Source organism: Lacerta agilis, chromosome 10 (genome assembly GCF_009819535.1).
Source record: "Lacerta agilis isolate rLacAgi1 chromosome 10, rLacAgi1.pri, whole genome shotgun sequence".
Classification (NCBI taxonomy): Eukaryota; Metazoa; Chordata; class Lepidosauria; order Squamata; family Lacertidae; genus Lacerta; species Lacerta agilis.
Window position 1 is genome coordinate 69,599,083 of NC_046321.1, and position 17,868 is coordinate 69,616,950.

Genomic DNA, 17,868 nt, shown 5'->3' on the forward strand with positions numbered 1-17,868 from the left:
GACCAACACGGCTACCTACCTGTAACTGAATGTGAAACAAGCAAAGTCTATAGAGCTTCTTGGGAAACTTCTCACATGGCAAAAGAAGCAAACCAAATTTGAATAAAAAGCAACTTGCCTCTTCAGCTATGTAGATGGCTGCAGGTGGAACTTTAAAAGATACCTCTGGGTGCACGTAGAATTCTGCTTCCACCCCACAGGTGTTCCTAGCTTTGTAAGACTGCAGCCCTAACAATTTTTAATCAAAAAACTTCCAGAGAAGTCATATAGCATTTCAGTCCCCAAAATCTATTTAAATAAAACCCTTTAGCTTCTAAAAAGCACCAGTTCCTTTCTATTGTTAGCTCAAACAATACTTACAGTCTTCATCAAAAAACTTATACTGGATGTGTTTCCTGAAAAACTCTTGTGTAAGTCTACAGATCTCTTCTTTTTGTTTTGAGATGTGCTCATAGTATTGAGTGTAGTCTCGCTGAGATATACCTGTCAGGAGAATTACATCAGTCATCCACAGCTAATGTATGATTCAATTAGAATGCAAACTTGTTGGTTGAATTAGATCAAGCTGTCTGAAATACACTTGCTGTGATATTTCTTTCACAGACAAAAAACAAGAGAATGCTCACTGCTTGGTCATTCTCTTTGCTAACATAATAATTCAGAAAGGCCTCTGACAGATCTTTTGAAAACAAATTTCATGGGATGCAATCGACCATGTTAGCTGGTTTGTTTTCTTAAATGAAGCAATAAAATATGGCATTTGGGACTACTGCTAAAATAAAATAAAATAAAATGATTGTATATTTTGTACTGTGACTTCCTCAGAGTTACTTGGATTCCAGCATGATTTCAAAACTATTTTACGAAAACAGAAAATATTTTAATAAGATAGTGGTACAAAAAGCACAGGCGATTGTTATGCTATATAACTTGACCCCCTGAACAACAATCCAGCAAAGTAGTGAAATAAACTGAGCTAGTCCTTATTCTGGGCAGACAAAATCTCCTTCTGGGACACTACATGCTGTGAAAGCCCACCCAACAGAAATCTCCCCAGTTCAAATTCACTTAACTAAACAACAGGTTTGTTGTGTTCATTGGTGGTGTTAATGCAGAATTATTTGTGCTCCACCTTTTCTCCAAGGAGCTCATTTCAAGCCTAAAAACAGCTGCATGGGCTTGGTTAGGATGCAGAGACACTAATGGGACCAAGGACTTTCATAATAAAGCCCAACAAGCTCGCCACAGTACTGCCTTGGAGGGAGTGGCTGTCTGTCTGGCCCAGTTGTTTTCCCCTTACTTTCGCCAGTTGCCAAGGAAAGGGGAACCTGTACTCCCCGCAAACCAGAGTTGTTGTTGAACTGTGGCTCCTGTAGTTACTGACCACTGCCCATGCTAGCAGGGCTCCATGGGAACTGGTGGTCCAACATTTGGAGGGCCACAGGCTCCCCATCCCTGATGTACATAATCTCTCTTTACTGGAGAAATATTGGGATGCTGCACTTGCTCTAAACCAGTCCAGGAAATCATTGAAATGAAATGAAGAGCTACATCTGTTGCAGAGAGACAACATTCAGTTCTTTGCTGCAGCAACTGCATGAGTCACCTGGAAATTACTGTTATTTATCCTAGACAGCCTGAACTGCAAAGCTGAACTAGAGTCAGTCTACCAGAATGTCTCGAAGTGGACAGCTCAGTCAGAGCAGGAGACTCTTAATCTCAGGGTTGTGGGTTCAAGTCCCACATTGGGCGAAAGATTCCTGCACGGTAGGGGGTCGACCAGATGGTGCTTGCGGTCCCTTCCAAATCTACAATTCTATGAACACTCTTGACAAGATAGCACTCTCTGTCTTTTTCTCACTAATAATAGATATGAAAACATACATAACTCATACTCATATGGCTCAGATAATGCAGGACTAAAGCAACCGTCACCATCTTCTATTAGCATTATATAACCATATTTGATATTACAGAAAGTGATGTACAGTGGTACCTTGGAAATTAAATGGAATCAATTCCAGAAGTCCCTTCGACTTCCAAAATGTTTGGAAACCAAGGCACGGCTTCCGATTGGCTGCAGGAAGCTCCTGCAGCCAATTGGAAGCTGCAGAAGCTGTGCAAGCTGCGCTGGACGTTCGGGTTCCAAAGAAGGTTCGCAAACCGGAACACTCACTTCTGGGTTTGTGGCGTTTGGGAGCCAAAGGGTTAGACTCGCAAGGCATTCATCAACCAAGGTACAACTGTATTGTTGATTTGTATCTTTGCTTGTTTCATTGTAATACTTTGTTGTGAACTACCTGTAATACAATGTCTATTGAAAAGCAGCACATGTATCAAGTGACTCTCACTATGATCAATTAGGAGCAGCAACAACCAATAAAATAGGAATCATAGCCAGATCAAACCATATATTCTTGCATATAAAAGGCATGACACCCACTGTGAAAGCACGTAAATGTGAGTCTTAAACAGCAGAGAAGAGCCATAACTCACAACCTCACCTATAAGCTTGTTTTCCTTCACAAAGCATCTGAATTCTGCCCCAGGAATCAATTCACACCATTTTCGGAGTACAAGCTATAGCAGAAAAACAAAATCATGAAAAAATCTTGATAACTATCAATTAGCAAAAAAGCACATTCTCAACATCAGCAGTAATTAAGAAATTTATAGTCACTGGAAGCAAGAAGACTGTCTTTGTATGCACAGTTATCTCTGCAAACAAGCCAAGTAGTTGAAGTGCTGCTCAAGTGAGATTTTTGTCACATTTCTTTATCTGTGAGAATCACTTAACTAATATGCAAATCTTTCTTTGGCCTCCATTAAGAAGGTAAGATTTGACTTTCAGGCACCAGCCAAAGGTCCATCTAATTCAACATTCAGTGTTCAATAACAGCCAGCCAGATAATGCCGGAAGTTCACAAACAAGGCCCAAAGGTGATACCCCAATTGCTCCCAGCAGCTGCTTTTCTGATGAATAGCAAGGCCAACATAAATGAGCATTTTTGCAAGAGGCGTTTTCTGCACTCCCTCCCTGCCCCCCTCTAGGAAAAAACATCTGCCAAAAAAACCACAAACCCTTTATAAGTAGTTCAAACTCCGCCAAAGCAACAGGAGTCAATTACTTAAACAGAGAGAATCCATTTGAGGTAAACACCAAGAAATTTGCACTGTCCTCAGTGTTAATCTAATTAATAGAGCCCTAGGTACATTGCTTTCTTTTTTAACAAAGGGGGAAATGCTAACATGGAGGTTAAGCTTTTGCTCATGTTTGCATAACTAAAACATGGGTTAGGGCTATGTGGATAAACTCTCTCAGCAGAGTTTAGTGTCATTTTTGCTAAGTATTTCAGGCTTAGTATTACACTCGATGCAGGAATCCTGGTCCAAAACAAACTCTGGTAAGTTTCAAAGCAACTATTAAGCTGTCTTATTAAACTGTGTGTGTAAGAACACACACAACAGTCTAGAAAAACAGTTTTCACTTACCTCATATTGCAAATTGGGGTCAGGAGAATCATCATTACAATGGATAAATCTGGAAAAGGAAAGCAGTTGCACTAATTTGCTTTGAGAATAAGAACCACAAACATTTGACATGAAAACTTCGCCAATGGCATTCTGGAGCATGTTAAAAATCAGTAAGTAAAATCAAGATATGGAAAACAGAATTAGACTCTCCTCCTATCAGCAACTCATTAAAAAAGGGAAAAAATCAGTTATGTCTTGTAAGCAGAAGATTGGCACTCAAAGGGAGCAAACATTATTTGGGAGTGCGCAGAACACAGTTCCTTCTTCTATCCTTTCCCTACCAAGGTAGCCTGCTAATCTGAGGGCTGTGAAGACGGGGGCTGCTGAAGATATCACAGGTGCCACCTGATTATGTTAGATGCTACAGGCATTATTCTCCATCTACAGAGGACTTATTTATTAAGGTCAAAATGGTTTCTAATCAGTTTTAAAGTCAAGCTTTTACTTACTTACTTATTTGTATTTATTACACATACTTTGCTTTTCCCCACAGAGGTGGCCAGAGTACCTGGCCTGTTCCCAAATAGCCTCTTACTGAGGCAACTTACAGAGCTAAATCCATCTTGCTTTTAGCAGCATTATTTATATATTTGTTTGTTTGTTTATTATACATTCCTCACAGAGGAGCCCAGGGGGGCATCAGGTACTTCCAGTCAAAAAATACAGAGTGGAATCCCCCTGAAAGACCTAAACGTTGTATTGAAGGGTATGGAGGAATTGTTACACAGAAGAAATAAACACTATTAATAGCCCCACACACACACACACACACAAACTGGAACATGCTCAATTTAATTATATGCAGCTTTACATATACTGGAAAAGTCTGTCATTGTTTACAAGCCCAGAACATCCCTTTGTTCACACAAAATAGATTACACTGTGCAATTCTGTTAAACAGCACACTGTGTGTATGCAATCCAAACACACAGGAGTTGTGGCTTTTAACACGAGGGCGTGTTTCAAGGCATAATTATATCAGGCAGGTGCTTGATAAGCTGAGGAATCAAGGGATCAATACATCCAGTAGAAAGCTACATTAATTTTACCAATTTCCTATAGATGCCCAGCCCTTGTTCCCAGACACTGCCAACTCATATTTCACAAGCAGCAGCATCCCTCTAGTATTTTATGGCAAGTTGGGCACCTCAGAAGTTGAAATAACTTAGAACTGTTCAGCAAAGAGCAGTCGCATAACAGAAGCAGAGATGTGTCGACAGGGATACTGAAAAGTCACACAGGAAAGAAATACAGATCACTGCGAGAGTCACCAAATACCCATCCATTAATCACAGGAACTTTTCAAACATCTCTATGTTCCAGAGGACTAGGAAGTTGTGCTTTTAAAGTAACTGAAGTGACCCCAGTTCAAGTTATCTTGAGCCAGTCTTTATATTGTTCCTTCTATCTTTTTGAACAATCCTATTTCTTGTGGGTTCTCTACTTTCCTAATAATTATTCTTGAGAAAGCTGGTAATCTACTTAGGTCTCAATTCTGTTCCTACATCTGGCAAGTAGCAATTATCTCAGTGGGAACATAGGGAGTTCTGTGACTGCCAACAATTATGCATTTTCTTTATATCTTTATGGTAATTGTAAATACTTAATTAAATCTGGTCACTCTTAAAATAAATTACATGAGAAAAAATTAGGGCGGAATCCAACACTGTGTGATTAGACTTCCACCCATGCACATTAGAAGTCTGTTCTGCTGACACATGGAAAGCTTGGGATACAACCCTTAAATGCCAGTTCTAAGTACTGCATGACTATACTGTACCAACATTGTTATTTGCAAACAGAGTGACATTTAGTGAACAGCACAGATTGATGATATACACAGAATACTAGCTTAGTGCAGAACATGGATTGGGGACTTGGGATAGCTACAAGCTATAGATACCTCTGATAACATGCAGAAAATAAACCAACTCCTTTTCAAACTCTTTTTTTCATTGACAATATAATACTATGTTTGAAAAATATCAGCTTAATCTCTGTTCTGCAAATAGAATCATAGAATCTTAGAGTTGGAAGGGATCCTGAGAGCCTCCCTAGTTCCACCCCACACAATGCAGGAATTTCAACTAAAGCAGGGGTCGGCAAGGCTTACCAGGCATGGGCTGGATCACTCCCACGGAGATACTCCATGGGCTGGGCCGGCACAGCACGACGCTGGAAATCACGTCTGCGCATGCCCAGATGCCAGAAATAGCATCCTGCGTAGAAGCCGCAGAAGAGAGTCCCCGTGCGGCGCCAGTTTAACGCAGTATGTGGGGACTCGCTGAGTGGGTGGCTTGGTTTGGGGGCAGCTCATGGGCCAGTTAAGTGACCCTCATAGGCCGCTTCCAGCCAATGGGCCTTAGGTTGCCAACCTCTGAACTAAAGCATCCAAGACAGATTGTCAGCCAACCTCTGCTCCAAAACCTCCACTGAAGAAGACACAAATACATTTGGGTTCTCAAGTGGCCTCCCAGACCAGGCTGAGATCAGCACAGCATCATCAAGGCTGCTGCATTATATGCTTTCAGACACCCCTGGGATAGAAAAAAGATTTGTAAAATCCCCCTCCAAAAAACCCCCAAAGATGACGAAACTCAATTTGAACCGCCCACCACAAGCTGTTCTCCAAGGAAAACAAAGTTTGTCAAATCTGCTGAAATCTTGAGAACATTAGGACAAAGGACGTTCTGTTTCAGCTAAACATTGCCCCCTTTTGGATGTTTAGCAGATGTGCAGTCCATCCATACCCAGCTTTAGTATGTCTGCAGGGCACCCCAAAACCCCTCCAGGCAAAACAGGCTGCAGAGAAACCTACTGGGAAAGAATTTTTCCCTTCGCAGTTGAATCCCAAGTTCCCTCAGTTATCCAAGATTCTAATTCTGAGAACTGTTCTGGATTGTTTAAACCAAGGTCTTTGTCAAAGCAAACTCTGAGCCTCTTGATACAAAAGTTTTGTTTGTTTGTTTGTTTATAAGTTACCTGGGAAACATTTAAAACGGTTTGAGGATAGTCAACCATCAGAACTTTTTTCTGAGCAGAGGATAGCCAGAGGTTGAAAACAATGTTAGTTTATCTCACTCACTTATGAACACAGTATTGAGCAGGCTGCTCACCTCTCCCAGGTGAAACAAGACCCTCATCTGGTGAAGAGCAGGCTGGGGACCCTGAGAGAAACAAGGGCTGGCATGTCACACTTGACACCCAAACCAGCATCTCAGACTAACTGCTTTAAGCTCTTGTGTTCCCCTATGAATCCTTGCCTGTGGGATAAACCGAGGCCTAAATACAGGGCCTGGGAGCTGAAGGCTAAGCTCTTCACAGAAGACACGGGTCTGGTGGAAAAGGAGCGCATTGCCAAGCAAAAGCTGTTTATGCACACATAGTGGCAAGAAGTCAACAGTTCAGAGTTTGCGTAAGGATGAACACCTGCAGAAGCAGAGGTGATGCAAGGAGACAAATTATAGAGAACGTGACAACCAGTAACATTAGCAGGGGGCCATGGGCATGACCATGAAGGGCTCACAGAACATACAGCGGTACCTCGGGTTACAGATGCTTCAGGTTACAGACGCTTCAGGTTACAGACTCCACTAACCCAGAAATAGTACCTCGGGTTAAGAACTTTGCTTCAGGATGAGAACAGATTTTTTTTTTTTAGCTCTTTGTACACCATCTCCCAGAACACTTTAATCTCCTTACAAGGCCCCATTAGCTAAAGTGGTACCTCAGGTTAAGAACAGTTTCAGGTGAAGAACGGACCTCCAGAACAAATTAAGTTCTTAACCCAAGGTACCACTGTAGTACAGTAGCTTCACTTCCTCATGCGCCAGTTCCAGCACACACTCATTAGGTCTGCCTGTTCCATCAACAAAGCCTCACCCTGGGCCTGTCAAAGGGTCTTGCTTCCATCTAAGGTCAGAAGGGCTGGCCATACCCTTCACCTGAAATGTCCAGTGTACACAGTGAGACACTGTTGTCCAGCAATGATGCCCTGATGCCCTGTTGTTGCTGGAGCCTCATGGGCACATTTTTTGTCATGGAGCCTGGATGGCAAAGTTATTGTACCAAGACCTTGTGGAATGTGCACTTGTAGTTACTGCATTATCAAATAAAGCCGAGCTGTATCCTTTCCCCTTTTGTGGTCTGGATTTCAGTTCCAGATAGCATGGTCTGTATAACCTTTATAGCTACCTGTGTCTGTGTATAGAGGAGAATTCAAGGCACCTGGTCAGCGCCTGGCTTCGCTGTTTTGCGCTCCACTTGGAGTTGAGCTTTTAAGTAAGATAAAGGCTCGGCTGATACTTGCCACGGATACTTTAGCTGAGATTCCTGCATTGCAGGGGGTTGCACTAGATGATCCTTGGGGTCCCTTCCAACTCTTACAATTCTATGATTTTGTTACACCAGTGTGGGATCTGTGTATCTAACAGACTCAGGAATATGCACCCTTAAGACCAGACAATATAGCTCAGTAACAATGGCAGAAGATCCCGTCTTCCCTTATTTCTAGTCCAGTAATTCTCAGAAAATGGTAACTTGTTTTTTAATAAGCCCTTGCCATTTATTATGCAGGGTAGGAATATAAAATAATCATCATATATTTTCCATTAGTATTGTTTCTTTGGAGCAGTTAAATTATAGAACTTTCTCCATGTCACTAAACAGACTAAGTGCTGCTTAAAAAGAGAGAGAAATAAATAAATAAAATAAAAATCTGTAAGCTGATTCTAATTAACAGGATATATAAATGTACCCAATTTGTTCAGCATTTCCCTTCCAAACAACAGTAACATTTCTCATTTTCTCTTGCCAGGGGTGTTGAAGCTTAATCAATGAAGGCAAGTCTTGGGGTTCAGCCAGGCTGTTAACTTAAGATCCTGACTAGGTATATTCATGCAAATTTGGAAAGGTCATGAAAAAAGAAAATTAAATAAAAATCCCCATGAATTATTTAAATGGCTTATATTTTCATAACTGAAAGGGTGAAGTCTGCAGATTGCAGTAGAAATACTCATTCTTAAGTGCAACACTCCTTCTGCCATGCTACATTCTGTCCCCTTAATAGTCCCCTTTATGATTGGCATAACCCTGACACAGAGAATAGCATTCAGAGCTGTGTACAAGGCTGCTGTTCCACTCCCATAGCCAACTTCTGCTTGTGCAGCAGAACTTTTCCCTCCCCTCCCTGGACCCTCAACACCTTCAAAACTGCTCCAGAGGGTTGCGGGGAGCAGATTTTGGGGGCAGGCAGAGAGAAATGGGAAGTCCTACAGAGCATGTGCAACTTGGTTCACACAGCACTGGATTCAACCTTCAGCTAAGAACTATGTGTAGCAGATTTCAGAAAGAAATCTAAAAGTCGAGAACTGTGCTGACTCCCCTAATCTGAAGATCAGGAGCACTTACCGTGCAAGCCTTTTCTGGATAGGACAGAGGAATGTCTGTTCTACATTTGAGTAAATTCAGGCTGTTATTCTATCCACACTTACCTGAGAGCAAGTCCCACTGAATCTGATGGGACTTGCTTCCGAGTAGATTGCACTGTTTAAGCTCCCCCAGTCCAATATTCCATCCCATATGTACTTTTGCTTGCTCAGCCCTGGAGCACTTTCTTCTCCTATGAGTTCAATATCACGTCCCAAGTTTTGATTCTTTGACATAAGGATGTTTTAATTTCAGCACATTTGCTGAGAGGTAGTTTAACTATTCATGTCCACATCTTGAAAGAGAGACACGTTTATCCTGTTTTCCAATCCTAATGAACCCTTTGTGAACATTATGGCCAATATTTGTCTATATGGGAGGCAACATCCCAGACCTTCTCACGTTGCATGGACAAGGTTTGAATGCAAGCAGAAGCCCATGAATGGTCGAAGACCCTGGTAAATGCAGGGCTGCTTTGCATAAAGCCATAGCTAAAATAAACCATGTTTTAATGTGAACAAATGGCATGCTGGGGTACACTGCTCGCTGACCAACTTTATCCAACACCTGAAGGGTAGCACATTGGCCAACTCTAGCATAGGGCTAGTGAGAACACTAGAACTACCTTCTGGGATCAGACCAAAGTTCTCTCTGATCCAGCAATATGCTTCAAATGGGCCCACCTTAAGGAAGCTCATGAAGATAAGAGCTCTCCTTTGTTGTCCATCTTTAGCACCTGGTAATCAAGAAACAGACTGCTTCTGGCAGTACAATGTGGAAGAATGAAACTAATCTTATATTTCAGGGGTGGCTCTCCAGAGGTTGCTGATCTCCAACTTGCTCCAGCCAGCATGGACAAAGCCAGGGGTGATAGGAGTTGTAGTTGAAGAGCATCTGAAGGACCAAAGGTTTCCCACTCAAGTATACTGCATGACACTTGTGGTGATAAATACTTGCCTCGAAACAGTACATATGTCAGGGATGATAGTGAGAGAGAGAGCTGTAGTATGACTCAAGGCTGAAAAGTGGGAACAAGAAAAATAACCTCAAAGTAGAATAAGGGAATCCAGTTAAGAGGGAGCAGAAAAATTAAGAGTGGACAAATTAAGAGTGGGACCTGGAATTAGTTGGGGGTGGGCAGGAGAGTGGTGTTTAGTAACCTGGGAAGCCGAGAGAGAGAGACAGAGACAGACACACAGAGAGATAGGTGGGTAACTGAAGTGTAGGTGGGTTCCCACAAGGCAAGACATATTGATAACAGCAAGAACCTTTATTGAACTACAGAACTGGACAACAGGGGCAAAACAACTGCTTATATACATTTCTAGAGGCCTGGGCCACTCCCACTCCCAACATGATTGGCTGTCTAAACTTCCAAGCTGCAAATCATAAGTCAGAGTTTAAGGGCCAATGGCAGAAGCCCAAATCCTGAACTGCTCTGTGATTGGATATCATGTATCGAATCAGAACAGGGGCTCAGAATCCTTAGTCCAGACTCAAGCTCAGACGAACATTGAATACATAACAGTAACCAAGACAGCGTTAGGAAAAGAAAGGCATTATGCACAAAGCTTTTCATCTCTTGTAGCATTTAACAAACCTGTCTTCCTTGAAGTTATGATTAAATTCCAGTATGGAGACAATGCAGAAGATAGATTAATGAACAATAAACTCAGAGAAAGCAAAGTTGCAGTAGGATAAACAGCAGAATAGTCTGACAAGGCATTTCTGCTCATGGACATGAAAAAATTGAATTATAATCTCAGCCAAAGATCCAAGATTTCAGAAATGTCAACAGTTGAGGTGGGGGTATCTGAAAACTCAGGAACACCACACCACACTCTGATACTGTACCTAATCTTTTTAAAACTTACGGTTGAGTGAAATCTCGAGTAATGAAGTCTGAACTCTTGAAAAGTAGGAAGATGTCACTGAGACATTTGCATTTCAGTGAACTATTCAATGCTATCCAGTAAGCATCCTAAAAATTAAAAAAACAACTTTATTTTAAGCACATTTTAACCAAAACTTGCACAGTGGCATCAAAGCTAGTCTGGATAGAATACTGAATTCTGACATGGGAAATCTGGATTCAGATCCTTCTTTGGCACCGAGGAATGCTAGCATGCCTTGGATAAGAGACCGTTTTTTATAGCCCAGAGTACTTCACTGTGTTTGTGAAGATTAAAACATGATCACTCCATGTGCTCCACCCTAAGCTTCTTCAGTAAAGGATAGGATTCAAATGTGATACATAAACGTCAGCAGAAAATGCTGCATGAGAGAAAATTTTATTACATACTTTGGCCATCCTCCCTTTCCCAAGCTGCTCTCCACCAGCTCTTTTCAGTGTAATTATTTTTTTCACTTCCCAAATAGCTCAAAGAAAGTTATCCTTTCTTTTTTTAAAAAAATATATCATTAAATCATCTGATTTAGGATTTAATTCATGTTCTCACCCTTGGAGCACTCCAGTTAAGCTTAGGAAAGACACTGCCTCCCAGTGAGCCAATTGCTTCTTCAACTTTAAGTGCAAACTCGGGGAATTCTGGTGCCTAGACGAACAACAACAAAATGAGAAGCTTGTGAAAAACTAAATGTGTCCTGGATTGAACAGATTTAGAGATGTTTGTGCATTTTTTATTTTCTTTCTCTTCATCAAATGGAATAAATTGTTTTGGGAATATGCAGATATTCATAGATGGTGATTAATGAATTACCATTGAAGTTGTCATGTTAAAGCCAGTATTTACAAATGCCACCCGCTGTTTAGCTTCAGAGCACAGGTTTGATAAACAATAAGATTTCAGAACTTTCCCCTTCCCATCAGTTTTCATTGATCTAGATTCCCTCCTGCTTGTTAATTTTGAAATCATCTACAACCCAAACACTTCAGCATTTATTTATTATTATGCAGAATGTAGGAAGTAAAAGTAATAACTGAAATCAAATTATTCATTTGAGGCAATGAAGGATAATAGTAACTGTAATAATGCAAAAGTGATGTAAATTTTATTTACCCCATGTTCTCTGTTGGCTATGTTCAGAGACATAAAATGGAGGGAACTACCAGGGGATAGGAGCGGGGGAAAGACCAACAAATTTATCTTGACTTTCTGTGCATCCAAACCCATTTCCACTGGCTCTGGAGCAGGGGGGAAAGGCAGACCCCACTTCCTCACTCATCACTGAGGCCCCAATCCTTCCGTATTTTCGCAAATTTAATGTGCCATTGAATCTAATGCACACCTCAATTTTCAAAACCTTGAAACAAAAAAAGTACTTGCTGGTGAATGTAAATGCGGCATTAAATCTAATGCACACTCTTAATTTTCATGACATAATTTGGCCAAAAAAGGTGTGCATTACCACTGAGTAAATACGGTACTTCTCCAGGTCTGGCCCTGCTGTTATGCTTGTCAGGATGGCTGTAAGAGCAAGCGGATGAAGGTGTTGAGCAAGCAGCTCAGACAGAACGACAAAAGAAAAACTGGAAAGTTTCCTTCCAAAATTTCAGTGAGCTGAAAGTCACCTGCCACATGGCACACGGAGATGCTTAAGAATGCAGTATTGATAACTGTATGTCCTAGTTCTCTCATGGGATTCATGGGGAAAGATGGAGGGCACAAGGAGAAGGGGACGACAGAGGATGAGATGGTTGGACAGTGTTCTCGAAGCAACTTGCATGAGTTTGGCCAAACTGCGGGAGGCAGTGGAGGATAGGGGTGCCTGGCGTGCTCTGGTCCATGGGGTCACGAAGAGTCAGACACGACTGAACAACAATACATATTTTCCCAGCAGCTCAGCTGTATCTGATTAGACAATCCCTGAATTAGTACAATATGCAGATTCATATCCCGTCTTTTTTCAGCAACGAAACCCAAGGCTGTGGTTTCCAAGTCATCACTCATCCAGGCACTAATCAGCACCAGAACCGCTTAAATTCAGGAAGGTGGTGCCCTCAAATGCCTTTGGACCATTCGCTGGGACAAAAAAAATTAAAGGAAAAAAAGGGTCTTACCGTAAGTGTTGTAGTATTCTCATCATCAGACCACTGAAGAAAGAAGAGAGTATGAAATAAATAAATACAGAAATCTGGGCATGTTTTTGTATTAGGTACATTCAGATCATCGAGGGGCAGAAGGGACCTTGGAGTCATTCAGTCTCACCTCCCTGTTCACTGCACTATGTGCAATGTAGGGCATCACTACAGCATCTCTGATAGGCTGTTGTCCAGGGAGAAGCCACTCCCTCTCCTGAGCCAGTCTATTCCACTGTTGAACAACCTTTACTCCCAAGGTTTAGCTGAAGTTTCCATGCACTGACCTCAAGAAGCAGTTTGGGGTCACATGTGACCTCCAGACAGGAATATTTGGCTAAAATTGAGGTGGAGAGATCTACTTCATCAAAACTATCTATTTGGAGGATTCCCTTTTCTCTTGCTGCTGCAGACCTCCTCACCTCTGGGAGCTTTTGTGACAATGTCTCTGAAAAATATGTTTGCAGCTATCCCAAAGCCATAGGAGCAAACTCCTAGGGGTTGAGATGTCTTTGCCCCCCCATAAAATATTTGAGTCCCCCCCCCAAGTTGTTGGGAAGTGCCATTCAAATGGTGTCCACGCACCACATCATGTGATGGATTATGCAGGGCAGGGATTACTTGCCCTCCCCCCCCCCAATATTTTATTCAAGTTGGCACACCTGCGTAAAACTATTCTACAGTGGATGTGAAAGGCAGGTTTCAGCATGAAGATAGAAATAAGAATTCCATTTACACTGCACAGCATGTAAAAGCACACAAAAAGTGACTGGGTGTGTAGTGGATGGGGAAGCAGGCTAGAGAATAAGATATTGCTTTGATTTCCAATTCAATAGCCAACTTTTTAAAAGTACAAGGGGGAACTTTGGGTTATAAGCTGGTAACGGTACCTGTGGGTGACAAAGAAATATCAGTATACAGAGCTTGAGTATATCACAGTTTGTACAAACCTGTATTTCCTCTGCCTCTTCCCCATCATCATCTTCTTGGGAACATGTTGGCGGATCTTCCCTAGAATAGAAGCAGGAAAACTGAAACCTATTAATTTCAAGTCACAAGGATACAGAACTTGAAATAGCCTAACAAGTTGATAAGGTTTTACTTCTGTAGAATACACTAGCCTAAGGTGACTGGAGCTTTAGAAATGCATAATGTAAGCCCCTAGCCATATGCCACATAAACTAAACACAAAAGCTCCAAAATCAAGTAGCCATTTTCCCAACCAACAAGTCATTTTAATTTATGCCATGGTTTCTCACATTTGGCCCCCAGTAACTTTTCATACAACAATCCAGACTTTATCTTTGGATCGTATATGTGAAAAGAGTCAATTTGCTCCATTGCTTGTATGGATAGAAAGGGCTGCAAATCAGGAACACTATATAAGAGAACGAAGACACTTTTTAGATAACCACTACCACCACCCTTGGGACGCAGGTGGCACTGTGGGTTAAACCACAGAGCCTAGGGCTTGCCGATCAGAAGGTTGGTGGTTCGAATTCCCATAACGGGGTAAGCTCCTGTTGCTTGATCCCAGCTCCTGCCAACCTAGCAGTTTGAAAGCATGTCAAAGTGCAAGTAGATAAATATGTACCACTCCAGCAGGAAAGTAAATGGCGTTTCCATGCACTGCTCTGACCTGGAAGCTGTACACCGGCTCCCTCCAATAAAGCAAGATGAGCACCACAACCCCAGAGTCGTCTGCGGCTCGACCTGACCGTCAGGGGTCCCTTTACCACCCTTAAAAGTTGTCCCATAAAGCATTCACTCCTTTGACTTGAATTGCCTTTTCAGATTTAGACAGGATACTTTCAGGTCACAGACCTTGCAGGCAACAAAAAAGGTCAAGCATCCCTCAGATGCTTGACCTCAGACACACCAATAACTTTTTAAAACTTTGGTCTCAATAAATGTATTGAGGTCACATCTATGGTTTCTAATTGCATGCTGTAGCCACACTTGCAGCCAGAGCTAAAGACTACATTGAGAGCCATTATTCTACCTTTGTTTTAACACTAGATTAAACATATGAATCAATTTACTCTGACTTTAAAGCCATGCCCACCACACAAGACAGGAGAGCGAAAAACGACTGCGGCCATTTCTTTGGCGTATCAGTGAAAGGCCAGAGCAATAATTTATATTTATCTTTAAAATACAAATAATCTCTTACCTTCCTGAAACCACCAAGGTTCCGTCATCCAGCAAATAATCTTTTACATTCTGAGGCAGTGGCAGTATGATACTGAATTGATTTAAAAAAAAAAAACTAATTTAGGACAACATGAAAAACTGAAGACAGAAAATATACCAGTTATCTATGTTCCATATAGATGTTGTCACTAAAGTGATTTAATAATATTAACCATATCATCTTAATACACACATTTTTTAAAAAAAGGTAGAAAATCTCTTTTTCATCCAAGAATAAAAAATAAAAGGCAGAGAAATGAGGGAGGGGGAAATGTACAAAGATTTTATTAAAGAAGCAAAACTCATTACGACAGTATTTTGTCTTTAAACTTTAAGAACACTGTCTCAAATATTTTGGTTTTTATGTCACTATAAACTAGAGTTCCCAGTCCCATGAGCCACTGAACTTGGTAACTCCAAACAGGCTGGCAATACAGCCATTTGCTAATTGCGGTCAAGGAGATTCACCAATATATTTGTTGTCCCAGTGAACAGCTTTTACTTTCTGCAATACATTTGCATGGACAAACAACGTGATATGGGAGACCACAAGCTAAGGCCAGCAATTTCTACAGTCACTAATGAGTGGCAGTCCACCCACCCACTCCTTTCAAATCTGTACTGTGAATTTGGAATGAGAAAATATTCATAGGAAATGCATTAACAGAAAACAAAACAAAACAACCCTAATTAATAGGTCCTTATTTGTGTGGGAGCCTTGGGGTGGGGCCATCACTTCTACCTATGTGGAGGCTGACATTAGGAAATGTGTTCTAAGTATTGGTCACGGATATCATGATTTGAATTACTAGACAGAGGATAGGGAAGTTGAATACCCTTTCTTCATTCCTAGGCATTCAAGAAAGCCCTTGCCTCGCTCACCTGCGGATGGTCTGACTCTTGAAATGAGGGTACCAGAATGAGAACTGACAGTTCAGCACTTGCTCCTTCTTCATCCCTTTGCCTGGACGCTCTTTTGTTGAGTGCAAGGCTAGTTTGAGATCTAAAAGAAAGGAAAGAAGGTACCATAATTCCAAAAGCTACAACAAAGCACCCTCACAAAGCCAAGAAATCATCCTCTTGCCATCTGCACGTCCTCCTCCACCCAATTTAAAAAGTTAACCACCATTTTTTCAATGAGAGCTATTGAAAGCTTATTTATTTAATTCTGCTTGGTGGCCAAATGCCAGTGATAAAACACAGCCCCTGCCCTCAGGCCTACAGTCTAAAAGGCATAACACGAAATGAAAACTAACTGGGAGGAAGGAGAAATGAAATGTGAGAAACTAATTCTTAGTGACATAATTCTTCCAATGAACAGCTGGAACAGAACTATTACGAGGAGAGAAGCAGCTAGCACTACTAGACCATTAAAAGCAACGGAAACTGACTCACACGCTTAGCGGCGAATAAATGCTACCCAAAGCCCACTTCGTAAAGATGCACTTACGTCATTAGCGTGTTAAAATATTTATAAACAAATTAAGCCCGAAGCACTGTGTCAATACTAATTTATTGTTAATTTCTACCGTTACTATCGTTTTGCATCCTTTCTGGTAGCCGAACCCACCTGCCGCCCGGGCTTTACCGTATTCCTAAATTAAGCCCCCTTTATTTTTCTTATATACGGCCCCTTTCGCCTCCTCCAGAGCCTCGCTCCATCTTCCTGACCTCCGTATAGTCTGACAAGCCAATCAACAGGCGGGGCGGGACTCCAAACCTTACTCCGATAGGGCCACTACTACAAGCGCGTCGGTGGCTCAATGAAAGGCAGTTTAGCTGGCACCGCCCACCCGCTTGCCTTCAGCCCAGGAGGCCATGCAGGCGAGAGAGAACCAATCGTCACAAAGCTGGTCAACAAAGCCGATTCTGGTTGGACTAGCTGTTTGGCAAATATTATCGCTGATCCAATCAATGTCAGATATTGGAAGTGGCCGGCGGAGGAGGGGGGAAGGAACTGCGTTCCCTGGTTACTAATAGAGATATACAGAGTATAGATTTGCAATACTTCTTGCTTTCATTTTACACCCCGCGTCTCCTCTCTCCAGCTTGGAAAGGAAGAAGTGTGCATGCACACGAAAGCTCATACCAGCAACTAACTCAGTTGGTCTCTAAGGTGCTACTAGAAAGAATTTTCGATTTTGGAAAGGAAAGAGCTGCATTTAGAAAGCAGTGGAGAAATTCAGAATTTAAGCTCTTAGACAGCAGCTTGGCCACGCAAACAAACAACAGAGCAGGCTAGGGAGGCTGAGAGACAGGGGCACACGCTGGCCCTCGGGGGAGGCGCGTGCAGCCCCCAGAAACGGGCGATGCCCCCAATCCGCAGCCGCGTGTGACACAGGCCTCTCCCACCCATGAGGCAAGGGGGAACAAACACGTCGCCGTGGGCACAGCTCCTCCTCCTCCTCCGAGGAGCCTCCCCGATACTGCCCCTTGGGGAACAGGAGCCACTGCTGGTCTCCTCCCACCCTCACCCAAGGGAGGAAATGGCAGGGGCTGCTCTCTGGAGTCTCCAGGGCTCCGCACCTGCCTGGAGTGATTCAGAGTGGACCACCGTCTCATGGCTTTCGATTCCCACTTCAACCATTGAGTAAGATAATAATTAATAAATTAATAAATAACTTATACTCTGCCCATCTGGCCGGGCCTCCCCAGCCACTCTGGGAAGCTCCTAC

The 17,868-nt window shown here is 42.2% G+C and overlaps 1 protein-coding gene across 4 annotated transcripts in view; it reads right to left on the reverse strand.

Annotated features, from left to right (window-relative positions):
• The window catches only part of CDC123 (cell division cycle 123), a 33,138-nt gene extending 16,325 nt beyond the window's left edge, over positions 1 to 16,813 (reverse strand). For 2 of the 4 annotated variants that reach the window (XM_033161929.1, XM_033161930.1), the window contains exons 1-9: positions 16,076 to 16,196; positions 15,174 to 15,245; positions 13,951 to 14,011; positions 12,983 to 13,015; positions 11,421 to 11,516; positions 10,836 to 10,942; positions 3,493 to 3,541; positions 2,505 to 2,580; positions 361 to 483 (exon numbers count right to left, since the gene is read on the reverse strand). In XM_033161929.1, the coding sequence (XP_033017820.1) occupies positions 361 to 483; positions 2,505 to 2,580; positions 3,493 to 3,541; positions 10,836 to 10,942; positions 11,421 to 11,516; positions 12,983 to 13,015; positions 13,951 to 14,011; positions 15,174 to 15,245; positions 16,076 to 16,149 (691 nt within the window). In that variant the 5' untranslated portion in view covers positions 16,150 to 16,196. Of the gene's footprint in view, positions 1 to 360; positions 484 to 2,504; positions 2,581 to 3,492; positions 3,542 to 10,835; positions 10,943 to 11,420; positions 11,517 to 12,982; positions 13,016 to 13,950; positions 14,012 to 15,173; positions 15,246 to 16,075; positions 16,197 to 16,763 lie in introns of those variants that run through there. The other 2 variants (XM_033161927.1, XM_033161928.1) reach the window with 2 other exon arrangements.
• Positions 16,814 to 17,868: the final 1,055 nt, after the last annotated feature.